The 19,109-nt window shown below is 38.7% G+C and overlaps 1 protein-coding gene across 2 annotated transcripts in view; it reads right to left on the bottom strand.

Annotated features, from left to right (window-relative positions):
• Positions 1-19,109, bottom strand: part of Sh3bgrl (SH3 domain binding glutamate rich protein like) — an 87,734-nt gene that overhangs the window by 17,511 nt on the left and 51,114 nt on the right. For both annotated transcript variants that reach the window (XM_050127570.1, XM_050127571.1), the window contains exon 2: positions 6,348-6,533. In XM_050127570.1, the coding sequence (XP_049983527.1) occupies positions 6,348-6,533 (186 nt within the window). The remainder of the gene's footprint in view (positions 1-6,347; positions 6,534-19,109) is intronic.

Genomic DNA, 19,109 nt, shown 5'->3' with positions numbered 1-19,109 from the left:
GAAACCTTTAAGCAAGAACATGAACAATCAATCCAGAAACACTCCAAATTCTGTATAAATAAAAAATATAATCACTGGGTTAGGCAGTAAACCCAATCCTGGCATTCACCCCTGAGAAATGAAAATTAGTATTCATACAAAAATCAGAAAATAAGTGCTCTAAATACTTATAATTACAATGGCTCAGATTTGAAAATGATGAAACTGCCTACCAATGTACAGTGGTTAAATGAAGTACCTGTATAATAATATACCACCACTTAGCTATATGAGGGAGCAGGTGTTGGTGTAGACAACAACGTGGATCTCAAATACATCCAAGTCACCGAAAGAAGCCAGCATTGAAAGACTACGTGTGATATGAAGCCATTTACATGAACTTATCAAAAAACAAAACTACAGCGATGATGATAGTGTTTGCCAGGCATTAGGGGTAGGCATAGCATATACCTATAAAGGAGTATCTTGAGAGATTGAGAAATGGTTCTTTATTTTAATTATAGCAATAGTTACAGAAAGCAATGCATGTGTTAAAATTCAAAGGAAACCACACACCAAAAAAGTCACTACAATAGTATAAAATTTCAAACATTAAACTTATAAAAAGACAAGTAATATAAGTACATTTTAAAAAATGACAAAAATTAAAATCCATAAATGAAACAAAAGTAAGTACTGGAGATATATGTGTCGGGGGAGGGTAGATGCATGTCTTTTCACCAAGCTGATTGTGAGAATTAAAGCTGACAAAGCTAAAAATACAAATAAATGTAAATTCAAGTTAACTCAGTTAAAAATGAACTGAAATACCTAAGACATGACTCAAATGAGTATCTACAAAAGGCCATTAGACTTATGAAAAAAGTCCATCAGAATGAATTATTGAGGAAGTCTAAATTAAAACCACAGTGAGATGCTATCTTTAATCATGCAAGAATGAGGTTTTTCCAAAGAACAAAAATATAACAAGGGTTGAGAAAGTTGTATAGTAAGTAAAACCTTCCACACTATTGCATGTGAATGCAAATTAGTATGGCAATTGTGAAAATTTTTATATATGCACGTATATATATACATATATATGTATATATATATATAGCTTCCTCAGAACATTAAAAATAGAACTACCCTAGTCCAGTCTGGCCTACATAGCAAGTTCTGAGACAGCAAGGATTAAATAGAGATGCCATGTCTCAAAAAAAAATAACTATCCCATGATCCATCAGTCACCATTGAGGCATACATGCTATTTTTGACATTTACATTAATTAATTTTCATATAAGGTTAGCATTTTTTATGAGCATGCAAAGTAAAAGATTTCATTATGGAATTTGTGGGTGTGTTGTATGTATGTGTTTTGTGTGTATCCATACACTTCTGTACATGTGTGTAGAGGCAAGAGGTCATTCATTGCCAGATGCGCTCTACCTTGTATTTTGGAATGGGGTGTCCCCCTGAACCTGAACATTAAAGGCACCATGCTCTGTTTAGTCCCCAATTTAACATGGAAACTGGGGAGCTGGACTCAGGTTCACATGCTTGTGCAGTAAAAACTTAACTGAGTCATTTCCCCAACCTCACATTATGGGATTTTTCAGAGGGAATTTTTGTTGCTTTGCTTCCTCTACTCCCTTCCCCAACCTGCTTGTCCCCTTCCTCCTCCCACGATTTCTCTTCTGCTTTTATGTCACGTGTATACCATTACCTTTTTTTTTTGCTTTTCTTCTTACCTACACACATGCCCTTTAAAATGCCTCCTCCCCCCATTGTCTTTTATCTAGTTTATGACCTGTATCTACACACACACACACACATACACACACACACACACACACACACACACACACACAAACACACACACATTAAAAAACAGGATCCATATGAGAAACATGAGTATTCAACTTTCTTTTCTGGATTATTGGTTAATATAAAAATGTCCATTCCTAACAGACACACAACTGAACAAATGTGCAGAGAGTGAGACCTTGGAACACTCAGTCCTAAGTGAGATGTCTCCATCAAATCCCTCCCCTCAGGCCTCAAGGAGCTATAATGAAGAGGAGACAGAATGAGGGGATTGAGGACACCAAGAACACAAAGCCCTCTAAATGAACATGAGCAAAGCTCATATGATTCAGAGAGACTGGCACAAGCCGGCCTGCACAGGTCTAAGCCAGTTTGGGTCCCAGTGCTGAGAGGGGAAGTGGACATGGCCCCCATCCCTAAGCCAGAAGCTATCTCCAGCTGACAACAGCTTGCAAAGGAAATATTAGGTCTCCCCAGCATAGTCTCACTGGGTAGATAGACCCCATTTCTGGGCAGGCTTCATGGCCAGCTGTAGAGATCTAAAACAAATGAACTTGATGGTATTTTTGGAGAGTTTTCTGTGTGTGTCGTAATACTTTGGACATTTTTTTTTCTTAGTGGTCTTTTGCTTGTATATTGTGGTTCTGGTTTTGTATTTTTATGGTGCGTGTGTGTGTGTGTGTGTGTCTGTCTGCCTGTTTGTCTGCCTGACTGCCTGTGTGTTTCTAGTGCTTAGTCTCCTGTTTGTCTGTTTATTTTCTAAAAGCCAGAGAAAGAAGGTGAAGTCGGATGGAAGGGGAGATGAGCATGATCTGGAAGGAGTTGAGGAGGAGATCAGAAATATGATTGGAATATACTGCATAAAATTATTATTACTACTATAACTGTTACTATTCATTGGTTTTGAGACAGTTTCTCTGTGAAGCAGTCATGGCTGTCTTGGAACTCATTCTGGAGATCAGGGTGCCCTCAAATTCACAGAGATTCACCTGCCTCTGCCTCCCAAATGCTGGGATTAAAGGCATGCGCCACCACCGCCCAGCTGAAAAAAAAATTTTTTTCTGTTTTTTTTTCTTTTTTCTTTTTTTTTTTTTTTTGGTTTTTCGAGACAGGGTTTTTTCTGTAGCTTTGGTGCCTGTCCCAGAACTAGCTCTTGTAGACCAGGCTGACCTCGAACTCCCAGAGATCCGCCTGCCTCTGACTCCCAAGTGCTGGGATTAAAGGCATGCGCCACCACCGCCCTGAAAAAAAATTATTTTCAATAGAAAATAATAGTTATTACTAATTCCATCTAGTTTTTTGCAAATGTCATGAATTTGTTTTTCATTATGGCTGGATAAAATTCCATTTTATCCCATTTTTGGTCATTTATCTGTTGATATACATCAACATATATGTTCTCACTCACATGTGAAATTTGAGCCAATGAAGTTTACAAAAGCAATGGTACCAATGTATTTTTCTTACCTCTTAGATAAAATTTTGAGTTCCTTCCTCAAAAGTAAAACTATCAGGATTCTAACACCAATTCTATGCTGAGACTGGTAAGTAACTCAAGGTTTTAAAAAACATATACAATATCTACACTTAACCAGTTGTAAATAAGCAAAATATAATTTAAAGGAAGCCAGTGTACCAGGCATTGTGGTACATCATATAATCCCAGCACTTGACTGACAGAAGCCTAATCATGAATTCTAGGCCTGCCTGGGGCATAGAGCATCTTCTAGTCACCCTGCACTTCAAAGTGGGATCTTGGAAACCCTGTCTCAAAAGAAAAAAATATAGGAGCCACACAGGAAAGTATTTTTATTATCAAAAATTAATAAAAACAACTCATATAAGCCTTTAGATTCATGTGAAATTAAGAAGTTCTTTAATTTGTATAAATAAAATCTGGTAACAGGATGCTATGTAGAGGATCTAATTGCCTATTTCAAGTATTTCAGGGTCAAGTTATATTATCATTTGTTGGTTCCAGACACAGAAAAAAAAACCAAAAATGCTTGTGAATCTAAAAAGAAAAAGAAGATTTTCTTTTCTAATGAAACCAGAGCCATTCAATTGTTCCACAAATATTTATTAAGCATAGAATTATATAAACTAACAGGGGTCTTTTTGTTTGTTATATTTGGAGAAATGGTCTCACTATGTATTCCAGGGTGCATTCAAAGTCCTTATCTTCCAGACTTTATCTCCCAAATGAACTGGGATTACAGGTATATGTCCTCATGCCTGGCATAAGCAGTGTTCTTGGTGTTAAATATACAACATTAAGCAAGGTAGTTTGCATTCTGGAACAAGTCTCTTAAGGGAGAAAGTGTAAAGAAACCTTAACATTAAACAAGATTGTATGACATCATATTTTGCTACATGTTAATTCTCATTTCATTCTTATGTACAAGACATTCAGAACAAGGATTCTCCTTACAAATTTCCTATCTACTATAGCAGAGTTACACACATAAAGGTTGGATAGTGGCCTCTGTCACCATCTAGTCAGATAATAAGATCCTGTGCTACAGTCCAGTGGCATTCAGGAGTAGGTAATTTCCACACAGGGGCTGACAATGCCTAGAATCATTTTTTGTTACTCAGCAACCGAGTGCCACTGTCATTACAGGGGTTGAAGCCAAGGTTCTTATGAAAGAGCCTACAATGCACAGGGAATCTACACAACAAAAGGTGTCGGCAGTACCAAGCTTGGGAAAGCCTCAGATAAGTAAAAGCAAATTAACCTGGAAAGCTGATTACTCTAGCTCCTAGCTAAAAAAGGCAAACAGGAGATAGAGAGGATCCAGAGATTAGCAACTGCAAGATGTTATTAGTAAGAGAAACCCTGTTTCAAAAAACAAAACAAAACAAAACAAAAAGCTGTTACTAGCAAAGCTGCCTGGTACTCTAAATTGGTATGGGAATTACTATAGCACACAAAGCACAGAGCAGAATCACTAGCGGATACGTTTTCTGTGAATGACTGCTACAAGTTCTTCTCTCTGAGGCTTTATAAAATCAAAATCTTAATTCTCATTGTCATTAAACCCCTGTCTGTTAGGCACAGAGCAGCACTAAATAGAAAATACTAACAGATATGTATTTGGTTTACTGAGTCTCACCTTCTGAAGCTTCACTTAAATTCTTAGTGATACTTGCCTTTTTTTTCCTATATTTCATTCCCCTGAAATGTAGCTTCCAAGGAAGAGGCAAACCAGACAGATGTGGCTTCTCTATGTACTCTTGTGATCCATGCGGTTTTGTTTTCAAAATCAAACAACAGACATTTCAAAAAGGAGGTAGAAATAACATTTTATATTTTCTAAAAACTAGGGGGATTTTGAAAGTGTTCAACACATACAAAAAAAGACAAATGGTTGGAGATAGAAGATGTGCTCATCTTTTTTGTGGCTGAACACAATACACACTTGGATCAAAACATCACATGGTAAAATAAGACTATGAACCAACTTCTATGCCACTAAAAAAATAATAGTTCTAAAATGAGCAATCAAAATCACATAATGGATTACACAGGACCGACTAACCATTTTTATTGTTTTATTTTTTAAATTAAAACATTAATTACATTGTTTTTCCCCTTTCCATGCACCCCCTTGAATTCATGACCTCTATTTTAATTGATAAATAAATAAATGTGTGTGTATGAGTGTGGTGTGTGTGTGTGTGTGTTTATGTGTGTGGTGTGTCTATGTCCTACATATACAAATACAATCTGGGCATGGGCTGGCTGATGTTTGCAGCTGCTGAGAGTCAATGATTTGCAGAATTTCAAAAGAATAGCCTAAGTACCTTCACCTATCTTCGGATATAATTTACATATTGGCCCTGTGCTTGATAGCATATGAAACCTGCAACAGCACTGACAGAACTTTCCCATTTTGGTCTATACCCTTGCCCTAGACAGCACTAATTAGCAATAAGAGGTTCTTCAAAAAAAAGATACCTTTTTCAGTCTTACATAAACCAGGGATGTAGAGAATTTTTACTGGTGCCTCTGAAAATGTTTACTCAAGCCTAGGTGCCGTGGAAAGCCCCTGTAATCCCAGCAATGAGAGATGAAGGCAGAAGGATCAGAAGTACAAATTCACCCTTAGCAACAAAGGAATCTGAGGCCAGTCTCAGCTGTCTCAAAAATAATAGATCTAGAAAGGAAGCCTCAGAGAAGAGAATAGGACTGTTCATAAAAGAGGAAGTCCCATAATGGAGGAACTTCCAGTGGAGAATGTACACCCCAGAAACCAGGAAAGGAGCACAAGAGAGTCCAGATTCCAGCCAACAACCAGACCATGGTCTGGTTAGAACCAAACTGAAAACATACATCCCGTGTCTGTCCTTATACATTTATATGTTTTGTTTCTTCCTTTGATTTTTGTTCCCGGAAAGCAAAATACTATATAGTACTACAAACTGCTTAGGGTGCCTGCAGAGAGCGAATGACCGTGTGCTGGGAGGTAAAGTTGAAAGGTCTAAGTTCATTTGAGGCAATATATTTCAAGAAACAAGATTTAAATTGCTTCCTTACCCCACGGTACTGGCTTTCATTGAAAATCTGAGGTGGCAGGGGGTACCCTGTGGCTGGTCTACTGTTCTCAGGCACGTTTTCTCTCATCCACTTCCGATTCTCTTCATTAGCTGCAATATCTTTTTCTTCAAATCCTATTTTGTTGGCTTCTAAGAAACCAAGCACATCTTGCTGTTTCTTCTTAATCTAGAGCCAAAGGGGAGGGGGAAATTGACACTGTTTAGCAAGTGACATTTATTCTTTTTCTTTTCTTTTTTTTTTTGGACTCAACAGTTTTTTTTAAAATGTACATGTATATTCAAATCATATAAGTATGCAATAACAATTAATGAACAGAGAGGCCATGAATTGGAAGGAGAGTGGAGGGTACTGTGAGCTTGTTTGGCAGGAGGGAAGGGAAGGAAGCAATGTACAACAAAAATGACAATGTCTTAAGAAAAAGCAACGGTATCATGCTAAGAGGCAGAAAAAGTCTACCTTTCAATTCTAGTGAGAGACATTTCAACAAAGTCAATGCTTCTGAGCCCACAGACATGAATTTAGACAGAAATCAAACGTGCAGTGCAGAAGATACACTTGCCGTCAACACTGGCTTGTTGATGCTGTCTCACAAGTGAAGACCCTGCAGGTCCTCTTATCCGTCTAACTTGCTCCTTTTTGCATGGAAACTTCCCATGTCAAATAACACTGATCTAACTCTCGCTCTGCATATCACTAACTGCACCTTCGTCAGCAGAAATGACTCCATGTGCCTCAGAATCACTCAAGCCTCGCTTTTATGGTACAGACCAAAATCTATAACACAGAAGAGCTAAGCCTGCCTGTATACTAAGTTTATAACATAACCTGTACTACTCACTAGTTCATAGTCTGTGCTACCTCATTAAATGATTACTTAACATACTTGGACTATATAAAGAATATGTAAGAAAAAAAGATTTTATGGAATAATACCCAAAGGACACACGAGGCAAAAGCATTTCAAAAACCTCAAATCAATATCTATTATAAAGTAGTCGTCCACGCAATGGAACCGACAATGTGAAAGAAAAAAAATCTCACATGCAAAGCCCTTCTCAATTCACATCTCACTCCTGGATGTGCAGGGGTTATATTTTGGTCCAAAGTATTTGTGATTATGGCTACATAATTCATTTCAAATAACAAAACCCAAGAAAAGTTTCTCAATTTACTCCAGTAGAAATTAGAATTTCCGGTCCCTATTTAGGTGGAATACTAAAAGTCCTTTAAAAAAGACCAATTCTTTCTCAATAAAATGTACCACGGAATTAATTTTTCTAATAGTACTATTTCTTCACTGATATGTAAAATTAAACTTTCATTTCTCCATGGAACACTTGAAGAAAAACTGTGACTGCGAGTCAATAAGTACAAGCATCTAGTGCACTAATATACTCGCAGGAAGGCTCAATGCAGTGGCTTCCAACCTTTGCCACATAACTGGGGAGTTCAGGCAACATGAAATGTATCAAGTAATTTGTGAACTCTTAGCCTATTTCTAGAAGTCAGTAGATATAAAATGTGGTACTTTCAGGAACCTAGAATGTCAACAATAAGAATTAGTCAGCCCTGGCAGATTATCATCCGAAACTATTCCTAGCAATTACTGAATAGTATGTATTCCTTAGATCCATCTTTAGTGATGAACAAAGCACTTTACCAGAGTCTCTATGTCTAAAGAAAAGCAGCAACGATAACCCCTGCATATTACAATCTACTGGGAGAGCTAAGACATAGACATAAGCTCAACTGTAACACACTGAGCTGCTAAGAGAACAGTGCAGGACGGTTAAGTGAGAAGTGGCCAGTGAATGACAAAGCTATGAGAAACCAAGAGCAAACACTAGGAGCTATTATCGGTGCCTTTAGGCAAAATGTAATAACCGCAGCACCAATGAAAGAGTCTCTACGTGGCTTCATGTTTTTAGTCAAAGAAGGTAAACTTAGTAAAGATGAATAGAACTGGGGTTTGGAAGAGCAATTGCCTTGCAAGCACCGGATTCTAAATTTTTACCGAGAAACAGAGTTTTTTTTTAAAAAAAAAAAAAAAAAAAAAAAAAAAAAAAGCTGAGCTTGAAAGAGTTGGCTTTTTGGATGGAGCCTATTCCCTATGGTGGGATGCCTTGCTCAGCCTTGATACAGGGGGGAGGGCCTTGGTCCTGCCTCAACTCTAGATGTCAGACTTTGTTGACTCCCAAAGGGAGGTTTTACCCTTTCAGAGGAGTGGATGGGAGGTTGGGTGGGGGAAGGTGGAGGGAGCAGGAGGGGGGGGGGAGAGGGAACTGTAGTTGGTTTGTAAAATAAAATAAAACTTTTAAACAAAAATTTAAAATAAAAATGCTGAGCATGATGGCACTCACATGTGATCCCTGGGGCTCACTCGTCTATTTGTGAACTATGAGACAGTGTGGGACGGCTCTTAAAAACAAGGCAGACAGGGAAAACACACACACACTGGCTAGCTATGAAAATTTAGCCTCAAAGTGACAACACACTGCACTTAAACCAAACTGAAGGCTTAGTAGGACAGGATAAGCTTGGTAATGTGCTCCATTTGTGTTACTACATTTCTTACAAATGACTGAAATCTACAAATGAATAACAATGAATAGTTAATAAACAATTGAATAAATAATAAACAAACAAACAAACAATTGTGTGGTTAAATATTTGGTCTTTCTCAAACAAATTCAAATTTGTAACAGTCAACTCCCTCATCTACAAATTCAGATATAGAATTTTCTCTAGTTGGTTTTGTTTGTTTTCAGGAAGGGCAAACCAACAACAAAATGTCCGCCTTTGCCTACCTGTGCTAAGGGTTTAACGGTGCATGGAAATGAAGGAACGGCAGGAAGAGCTCCCTTTCCTCGCTTGGTTCACTGCATTTTCAAAGTACTCAGGTCACAATCAGCCATGTAAATAAAACCCACAATGCATACTGGTTTACAACAATGCAACAGTTCTGAGGGAAGGTGAGTAGTAAGAATTCCCCTATGCCAAGAGCAAGCCTATTAGCAAGCTAAGGGTTTCACTGAGCGACTCTGCCTCAGTGACGAGGGTAGAGGAGAACAGATGAACAGATGAGGATGAGTCCCAACAGCCACATCAGGCCTCTACATGCATGCACACACATGTGCATGTGTGCCTACACTTGGCCAAAAATATGCGAAAACACATATGCACCCCATACATAAACATACACACAAAATAGAGGAATATGACAGCGAGGGAGGAAGGGAGGGAGGGAGGGAGGGAGGGAGGGAGGGAGGGAGGGAGGGAGGGAGGGAGGGAGGGAGGGAGGGAAGGAAGGAAGGAAGGAAGGAAGGAAGGAAGGAAGAAAGAAAGAAAGAAAGAAAGAAAGAAAGAAAGAAAGAAAGAAAGAAAGAAAGAAAGAAAGAATTCATGTGTTCAGGCAGAGTGGTCCATGCCTATAATTCCATCACTTAAGGAGGCTGAGCCAAAGGATCACTGGATTCTGAGGCTAGCCTGGGTTAGCAGTTGGGATTTTTGCCTAGAATTCTCACTGTATAAATTCTAAATGCCATGTGGTAAAGATACAGAAAATGCTTTGCTATGTAATTCCAAGAAGTAATTCCTAAGTCTTTCTTTATTATTATTCTTTATTGATGGTCATTTAAGAAGGGAGACTACTACTTTACTGTGGAACAATCATTGTACACTGTAAATATGTATTGTTCTCATTGTTAATAAAAATCTGATTGGTTGATAGCTAGGCAGGATTTTGGGAGCACAGAGAATGCTGGGAAGATGGAGGGCAGAGTCATAGAAGCTGCCAGCCAGACGGAAAGAAAGGAGGACATGCAGAAGAGGGAAAAGCCATGAACTTTGGGGCAGCACATGGATTAATAGAAATGGGCTAATTTAAATTGTAAGAGCAAGTTCGTAATAAGTCTGAGCTATTGGTTGAGCATTTATGATTAATATCAAGTCTCCCTGTCTGTTATTTGGTAACTGGTGGGTGGAAAAGAAAAGTCCGCCTACATTGCTTGCCCCCACTAATGCCATTCTAACATATTCATCCAACTCCATTCCCTGTGTGAAGCTCTCTCTCAGTAGGATCTCTACAGTCTCCTTCTGACTTCAAGAAGTCTACTTTACCTAACATGGAGCAGTCCCACCATATCCACATAGCATTAGGCTCCTACTCATCACTGAGACTGTAGATAAGATTGAGTTTTTATATACTCTATTTTTTTCTGGAATGTGCATAATTATAATAAAGTGTAGGTTATATATTAGGCACAGTAAGAGAGCAATAAGAATAATAAAATATAACCATTACAACAATATAATAAAAGTTATATAAATGTGCTCTCTTTCACCTAGCACACCCAAAGGGTAGTGCATAGAGCATGGGTGTACTGGACAGAGATTGCTCACACCCTGGCTGAGCAAACAGGATGGCATGAGATCTCATCACATTACTCTGGATAGCAATTTAAATTTTATGAGCTATTATTTCTGGATCCATCAATATTTTGGACTGTGGTTTGTCACAAATAGCTAGAAAATAAAATCATAGAAAATAGGGGGGCTATTGGTGACAGTGTTTGCCAATCATTTCATACATTGATGTTATAGTCCTTTGGTGAGCTGATAAGGCACCTGGGCATAGGTAACATGCCTTTAACTTCTCTCTTGCAATGTATTTAGTGCATGGGTTTGGTAATAACAAAGTTAATGGGGTTTTTGTTGTTGTTGTTGTTGTTTGATTTTTCAAGACACAGTTTCTCCATAGCTTTTTGGTTCCTGTCCTGGAACTAGCTCTTGTAGACCAGGCTGGCCTCGAACTCACAGAGATCCACCTGCCTCTGCCTCCCGAGTGCTGGGATTAAAGGCGTGCGCCACCACCGCCCGGCACAAAGTTAATGTTAAGTACTTAATTATCTACTATAGTTTTACTCTAGGTTTAAGCACAACCAAACAGCATGTTTTTATTTTTTTTAATTTAAATCCAATTTAATTTGCAAATTATCTTCAATTCAGAGAAATAGAGTTTCCGTTCATCTGATACTCAGTTTCCACTATTACTGACATCTCACCTTGGAGAAGTACATCCATTAAGTAAAGACTAGTCAGATTAGATATCACCACTTTTTCCTATAATGCCATGTTTCTGCTCCCTTTCAGGACAACATATTATATTCAGTCATCATGTCTCCTTAGTTTCCTTTGTGACAGTTTCTCAGACAATTTTCCCCACTACTGTGGCAATTTTGCAACACACTGGTCAGATATAAAGGATGAACAACTTTCTCATTCAACCACTCCACAGCACACCCGCCAAGAACATAACTTACTAGGGAGGTACTGACTTTGATTGCTTGGTAAGTCGAATTTTGTGGAGGCCCAAAAATGTGAGTTTATTTCCACCTTGTTTTAAGGTCAGAGAGTTTGAGGTTGCTCAAAGTTGTTACCAACAAGTGTGGCTATGCACCCTGACCTAGGGTGTGGTTACTTGGTGTTTTGGACATTATGATGGCCCATACAGGTAGAACCACTCCACCCTGATCAAAGATCAGAGAAATCAAGCATACTTCTGATCCTCCTTTTGAAGAATCAGAGGAGGTTTGACCTAGAAAGTGGCTGCCTTCAGAATACTTGGTCTAGGATGGGCTCACTGTCTAAACAACAGAATACTTTTCTCAGGAATAAATGACTTGATGTCTCACGTTTGAAGCAATTAACTGTTCTAGTTGCATTTTGTATCATGTTAAAGCAGCCTTTTGTCTTCTCCCCCTGTTGTATTGGGGTACAAAAGTGTATGAAATATTAAGCGGGGGCACATTTCAGCGTTCACTGGAGCTCCCCTCGTACTATCGCATCTCTTTCACTATTTTCACTCACGTGCTCATTCTCCTATTTTTCTAATCCCCATGGCAAGTGGTATGCTTGTTGAAGTTGGCTCCCCACAGGTTTCTTCCTGACTTTTTCCTTTTCCATATTGTGTACTTTCCCCCTTTCCACACTATGTATTTAGAAGTTAGTAAGAACAGCCTACACTCAAATAAAGTATTCTAAAACTCCAACTTCATAGTGAAAATCTGACAGTACTTCTCAGTCAGAGAGCCTGGGAAATTCGAGAAATATCAGCTGGCTATAATTAGCAACATATAAAAGATTACTGTAAAGTGATATACATCCATCTTTGAGGATAAATATGGTGGCTTTCTCATAATTCAGTTTTTATTTGAAAATGTGTCTTCAGCTGGGTGATGGTAGTGCACACCTTTAATCCCAGCACGTGAGATAGAGAAGCAGGTGGATTTAAAGTAAGGTTGAGGCCAGCCTGGTCTACCAAGTGAGTTCCAGGACACCTAGGACTATTACACAGGAAAACCCTGTCTCAAAAAAAATGTGTGTTCAAAAAACTCCTTGGATTAAGCACCTCAGATATCATATTAATCAAATTAGAGTGACTGGTACTTTAAAAACTAATTAGAAACATTCGTTTATATTAGCAGAGTTTAATTATGCCTCAGTCACCTTTTTCAGTATAGGCTCCTCCACCCATTCTTGAAGTAGTGCTGCCTGTGAAATGCAAAATATGCCAACCTACATTCCTTTTAAGCCAACATACATTCCTTCTAGCAAGACTTCTTGTACACAGAGAGATACTGGTAATGATCACTTTTTGCATACAGATCTTCCTCCATCCTTATATTTCCCAAAATAACACTTGCAAGTCCTAGAACAAAACTGATAAAAAGTGTGCACCTTCCCACATCCCCAGAGTTCTATAAAGTCCTTAAATTCTAACACAGTCCACATCAAGGAGATTGAAGCTGTTCTAAGCAAAAACACAGAAAGCATAAAGTCCAAAAGCTTTACAAGATTTAGAGCTTCTTGTCTTAAAAGCTATGATTTCACTTAACTAGAGAGAAACTTTGGACTATCAGAAAGTATTCCCTGCTATTATTTCCAAATTGACCAGATTTCAAGTTGCAGCTATTCAAAAATGCCTTGGAGAAATGAAAGAAATGGCTCCATAGTTGGTACTACTGGCTCCTCTTGCAGAGGTCCTGAGTTCATGCCCCAGCACCCATAAGGTGGCTCAAAACCACAAGTAACTCAAGTTCCAGGTGGAGATCCAACACCTTCTTCTGGACTCCACAGATGCCAGGCAGTCATGTAGTGCACAGACACACATGCACGCAAAAGACCCATACACATAAAATAAAGCAAAATAAAAAAGTAAATTGTTTGGAATCGTATTTGGCTTCTTATTCCGATCAATACTAGTCATCATTGCAAATAGCAATTAAGTGAAAGTTAACATAGCTAGTGCTTCATATGTATTTTTTTTTTGCTAGATCTTCACACTACCCTGTAGTGTAGATATCCTGATTTTCACGTTATGGATTAGATTAGTGAGGTTCAAAGAGGTTAAGGAAATTTACCAAAATTGATAAAACGAGTACATGACAGAACTAAAATTCAAATTTAGGTATCCTTTAACAACAAATCTTACACTATTTCACTACATTTGCCAGTCTGTTGAAGGAGCTGCAAGCTGCGTTCCTGCCGCCCGGCTCCCAGCCACCAGCTAGCTTTACCCGAAATAACAACACACAAACTGTACTCATTTACACACTGCTTGGCCCACTAGCTCTAGCCTCTAACTGGCTAATTCTCATATTTTGATTAACCCATCTCTAATAATCTGTGTGGCTTACCAGGAAAGATTCAGCATGTCTGACCTGGCGGGCTGGCTGCATCGCATCTGCTCTGAAGAGCAGAAGCATGGCGTCTTTTTGAGCCGTCTTACCTCACTTCCTCTTCCTCCCAGTATTCTGTTCTGTTTACTCCACCCACCTATGTTCTAACCTATCAGGGCCAAGCAGTTTCTTTATTAATTAATCAATGACCTTCCTCCATCACCAGTCTTCTCTCATTTTACCTTCTACATTTATTTTCTTAAGAATTTCTTAGGCCAGCAATATTGGTATTGGTATTGGGTAGATACTTGCAGCCACGCCAGGCAGCCTGAGTTTGATTCTCAGGTCCCACATGGTGGAGAGAATCAATCTCCACATGCTGATCTCTGATATTTACAGATGCATGATAGATGGATAGATAGATAGATAGATAGATAGATAGATAGATAGATAGATAATAGATTACACTCAGGGGGCAGAGGCAGGTAGATCTCTGTGAGTTTGAGGCCAGCCTGGTCTATGAGAGCTAGTTCTAGGGCAGGCTTCAAAACTACAGAGGAAACCCTGCCCCAGAAAAAAACAAACAACAAACAAAAAGAAAAAAATCTTATAAAGAGTAATACTCCCTGGCCATAGCGGCATGCAAGTGATAGTCCCAGGTACCTGAGAAACTGAAGGATGACAACTGCATGAGCCTAGGACTTGAGACCAGCCTGGGCAGCATAGTGGGAGACACTATCCCAAAGGTAATAGTTTTTATGTGTTCTTTTTATATGTTAATTGCAAATTCAATATATAGAGTTTGATTTTATTGTTCAAATGACTATGTGCCAAATGAACAAATTTTCATAGCATTCAATTTTTTAAAAAAAAAAAAAATCTGAAATACACACTTCCAACTCAGGATCCTCTAATGGTAGAAAGGGTTCAATATTTGACCTGTCTGGTAATGTTATAGGGTTACCAGTTAATTGAAAATGTTACTCTTAAATACAATTTAGGCCTCAAAGTCACTTACTGCTTTTATACAATAAAAAATAGCATAGCGCCTGCAGTAGTGGCACAAACCTTTAATCCCAGCACCTGGGAGGCAGAAGCAGGTAGATCTCTGTGATTTGGAAGCCAGCCTGGTTTACAGAGTGAGTTCCAGGACAGCCAGGGTTGTCTCAAAAAATCAAAACCAAAAAATAAATAAATAAAATTAAATAATAATAATAGCAATTTTAGAACCTGAGGGAAATTATAATTATAAAATACAAATCCTAAACTAATCCATGTTTTTAAATGATTAAGGTATCTAACCAGCCCTTAATCCAAGTCTGGTATGACGCTGCTTCAGGGAAATAGATGAACTAAGACTAGAATAATGAGGGGAAAGCCCAGCTACGCTGAATGAGCTAGCACTAGTCTGTGTGCATCGGGTCCCTTTTGGCACTGCACAACATGTAAGCTCGCTGTAAAGTATAATGTGATAATTACTATTTATCAAGTACTTCCTATGAACCAGGCACTGTGATAAGCTCTTTACATGTTTATTTTATTTTATTCTGACCATAATCTTCTGAAGCAGCTGGTATTATTTTCATTCCAGACAGTCTGACAAAGAAATTAATGCTCAGATGGATTAAGGAACTTGTTCCAAATCACATACTTGTCCAATCTCTGCCAGAGTAAAAATCACCACTTAGAAACTAAGTATACAGAATAACAAATAATGTACTGCCATGCTTGGAGCCTCCCGCTAATTAGATCATCTGTTGACTTACTGAAGTTGTCTTGAGCACAGATGTGGCTCATAATAATTTTTGTATCATTCTTCATTTCAAAGCCTGGTCTAAAGTAACAGCAAGAAAACCTGGAGATTATTCGTAGTGTCATTTTTGTTTATTTTTGAGATTGGAATTTAATTACAACATTTTTCTCTTTAAGATTTTTGTTGTTGCTGCTCTCGTTTTGCAGTGCTGAGGATCAAACTCGGGGTCTCATGGACCATATGCAAGTATTCTATCACTGAAGCACGTCACTATCCCTTACTGCATTTTTTTTTGAGACAGGGTATCAATACATGGTCCACACTGACCTCCAACGTATGATCTTCATGCCTCAGTCTCCTGAGTCCTGGCATTAGAGACATGTACCACCATTCCCCAGCTCCCCAAGAGCTGGGGAACAGTGTTAGTGGCTTGTGCCTATCGGTTTCTGCAGGAAATGGATGTTCTATGAATCATATTGCCTGCATATAAAGCCATCTCTTTTGAAATCTTTTTCATGGGCAAGGACAAATGCAAATGTAAAATGAAGAGCATTGTGACATGGTTCCATAAAAGTGTCACTGACTTATGACTACACCAGACGACAGGAAATGACTAGGCAGAGGAAACAGGGTTAACAGGTGCCCTAGGCTATTCTTGCAACTCTGGGAATATTCTTAAAGAAAAACCCTTCCTTCAAATGAATCACACTGTTAGCAGCAACTATGAAAGCTCAATAATTGGAGCCACTGCTATTCTAACATTACAGATCTTCCCATTCAAAAATTCTGGACTAGTGCTGCACAAAGATTTTTAAAATAAACCTGCTCATCTCAGCTCCCACTCTCCTGCCTTAATCACTATTATTAAGAACTCAGCAGAATGGTTTTCTGTGTAGATTTCAATCCTCTTTAGGAGAATAGCATCATGATAATAGAAGAAAGGGAATTTGAATGGTTATAAGGAGCACTAAGAACAACAAAATGATGATCTTCTATAAAAAAAAAAAGGCTTTTCATCTTATCCTTTTCTCTATGTAACAGATTCCAGCAGCAAGGAAACTGTTTCCTAGGGTCACTTCCTACTAATGCTGCAGAGTGTCTAACTCCGGTCAGACTAAGTCACCAGGCAGCTTTCCCATATAAGGATAAGCAAAAACACAAATCCTTAACAGCTGATGTGAAGTCACAGGGCAGGCATATGAGAACCAAATATGGTAGCTAAAATCTGCAGCTCACAAGATGCCTTTTTAAAAGAGAAGGCTGGAACCATCAACCCTATCAGCTCTTGAATCACAAGAAAAGCTATATTGTTAAAAAGATAACAACTATTACCCAGTCTACAGTGTGTCATATTAGCTGGCCACCTTTGCTTTTTCCTTTTCTACTGGCAGGCTATTGTGAAATGTGTGGCCAAGGGGTATGCATATAACATCAGAATGCTGGATCTGAGTGAGTAATTCATTCAATCTACCTCCTCCGAAAGAAGCAAATAAGATTTCTCAAGTGTCTCAGGAAACTAGCTCTGTCCCACTACAGGAAAAGCTCACTGTGACCAGGGGGGAAAATCCCCAGATATAGCATAATTCGATAAGACCAAGTCCTGAGGGGATGCATGTTCTCTTCACCTACAGGTAAAGCCAGACTGAGAGAGCTGCTGCATGGCCCTGAAGAGGGCATAACACCCGCATTCCTCTCCAGCAAAGCACGAGGCTGAAAGAGCGCACACAGGCATCATCCTGATTTTCAGTGACCGTAGTGTTCCAATTTGTATGAGCAAACGTGCTGCCGGTGCTGAAGGTGGTTAATTCAGGAAAAGTCTAGTGAAATCAAAAGTTTTCTCCCGGTGTGTGATAAACAGCCATGGAAACATTCATAATTCTTAATCTTGTGATTTTGTGTTCAGATTCCTTGTTTAAGTAAATAAAAGAGGGCAAAAGTATGTGCCTGAAGAAACTGGGTGTGATATTCTGGTGAATTTTGGTATGTGTTTCTTTTCAACAGTAAAGGTTTAGAAGTTTTCTGCACATATAGCCATTCAGACTTAAGTAAATGGTTGTGATGTGGTTACTTGAAAAAAATACTGTATGCACACTGCAATACACTGCACACAAGCACGTGCTATATGATTATGTAGAAACATAGGAAAATATCAACAGCATCAAAAGGAAAATCTAAAAAATTATATATCTTGCAGTTTCAATTGTGAGAAGCAAAAAAAAAAAAGTAAAAGAAAAGATTTGTTGGTTTGGTCGGTCAGTTGGTTGGTTGGTTGGTTGTTTCGAGACAGGGTTTCTCTGTAGCTTTGGGGCCTGTCCTGAAACTAACTCTTGTAGACCAAGCTGGCCTCAAACTCACAAAGATATACCTGCCTCTGCCTCCCAAGTGCTGGGATTAAAGGCGTGCACGACCACCACCCAGCCAAAGGTATATTCTTAAAAGACAAGCAAGATTTGAAAGAGTATTATGTGTTTATTCCTCAGAAACCGTACAGAGATACACTTCTGTGCTGAATCCCCTCCCTCGGAGGAAGGGAGATTCTTGTTTCTCATCCAGAGAATATGACAAAGGTGACAGGATGTCACTGTAATGTTTTGCTCGACAAGGTTTTCTTTACAAGACTCACACTGGAGTCTCCTTTGTTTACAGTGAAGGAAACAAGTTCCAGAGTCTCAAGAAAATGAATTCTATCAACAAGCACGTGAACATGGAAGTGGATTCAGCCTTAGTGCAGCCTCCCAGTCAGAAGGCAGGACTAGCTCTCACCTTGACTGCAGAGAATTCAACTCAATACTTCAGCCCCACAGGCACCGTCATATAATGAATAGATGTTGATTTAAGATGAAAATGACAATAATCCGCTCTATGGCACAAAAACCAATACAGGACCAATCTAACTTGGCTTTGAATCTCTCAGAGAACGTCTACCTATTGTGTATGTCTGAGCAAGTCGATTAACCCTCTGAGTCTCAAATTCATCATGTTTGTTGATGATGATGATAATAATAATACCTCTCAGAAATGTTGCAAAAAATCATACTAAGAAAAGCTATGAGCCTATTTTATTACCTACTAGACAATTAGCTAGGATGTAAATTACAAGTTGTCACTTAGCTGAGACCTTGTCTATTTTGCTCAGCGTATTTTCAAGAGCTACTTATTTGACTCGGATTATTTTATAAATATGTGATAAGGAATTAATAAATGAATGAAAGTAAGCTCAAATGTGTGTGTGTGAGAGAGAGAGAGAGAGAAAGAGAGAGAGAGAGAGAGAGAGAGAGAGAGAGAGAGAGAGAGAGAGAGAGAGAGAGA

Source organism: Alexandromys fortis, unplaced genomic scaffold (genome assembly GCF_014885135.2).
Source record: "Alexandromys fortis isolate MF-2015 unplaced genomic scaffold, M_Fortis_MF-2015_v1.1 scaffold_188, whole genome shotgun sequence".
In the NCBI taxonomy this organism is placed as follows: Eukaryota; Metazoa; Chordata; class Mammalia; order Rodentia; family Cricetidae; genus Alexandromys; species Alexandromys fortis.
The sequence above is the reverse complement of the archived record's forward strand: the minus strand, read 5'-3'. Positions and strand labels throughout refer to the sequence as shown.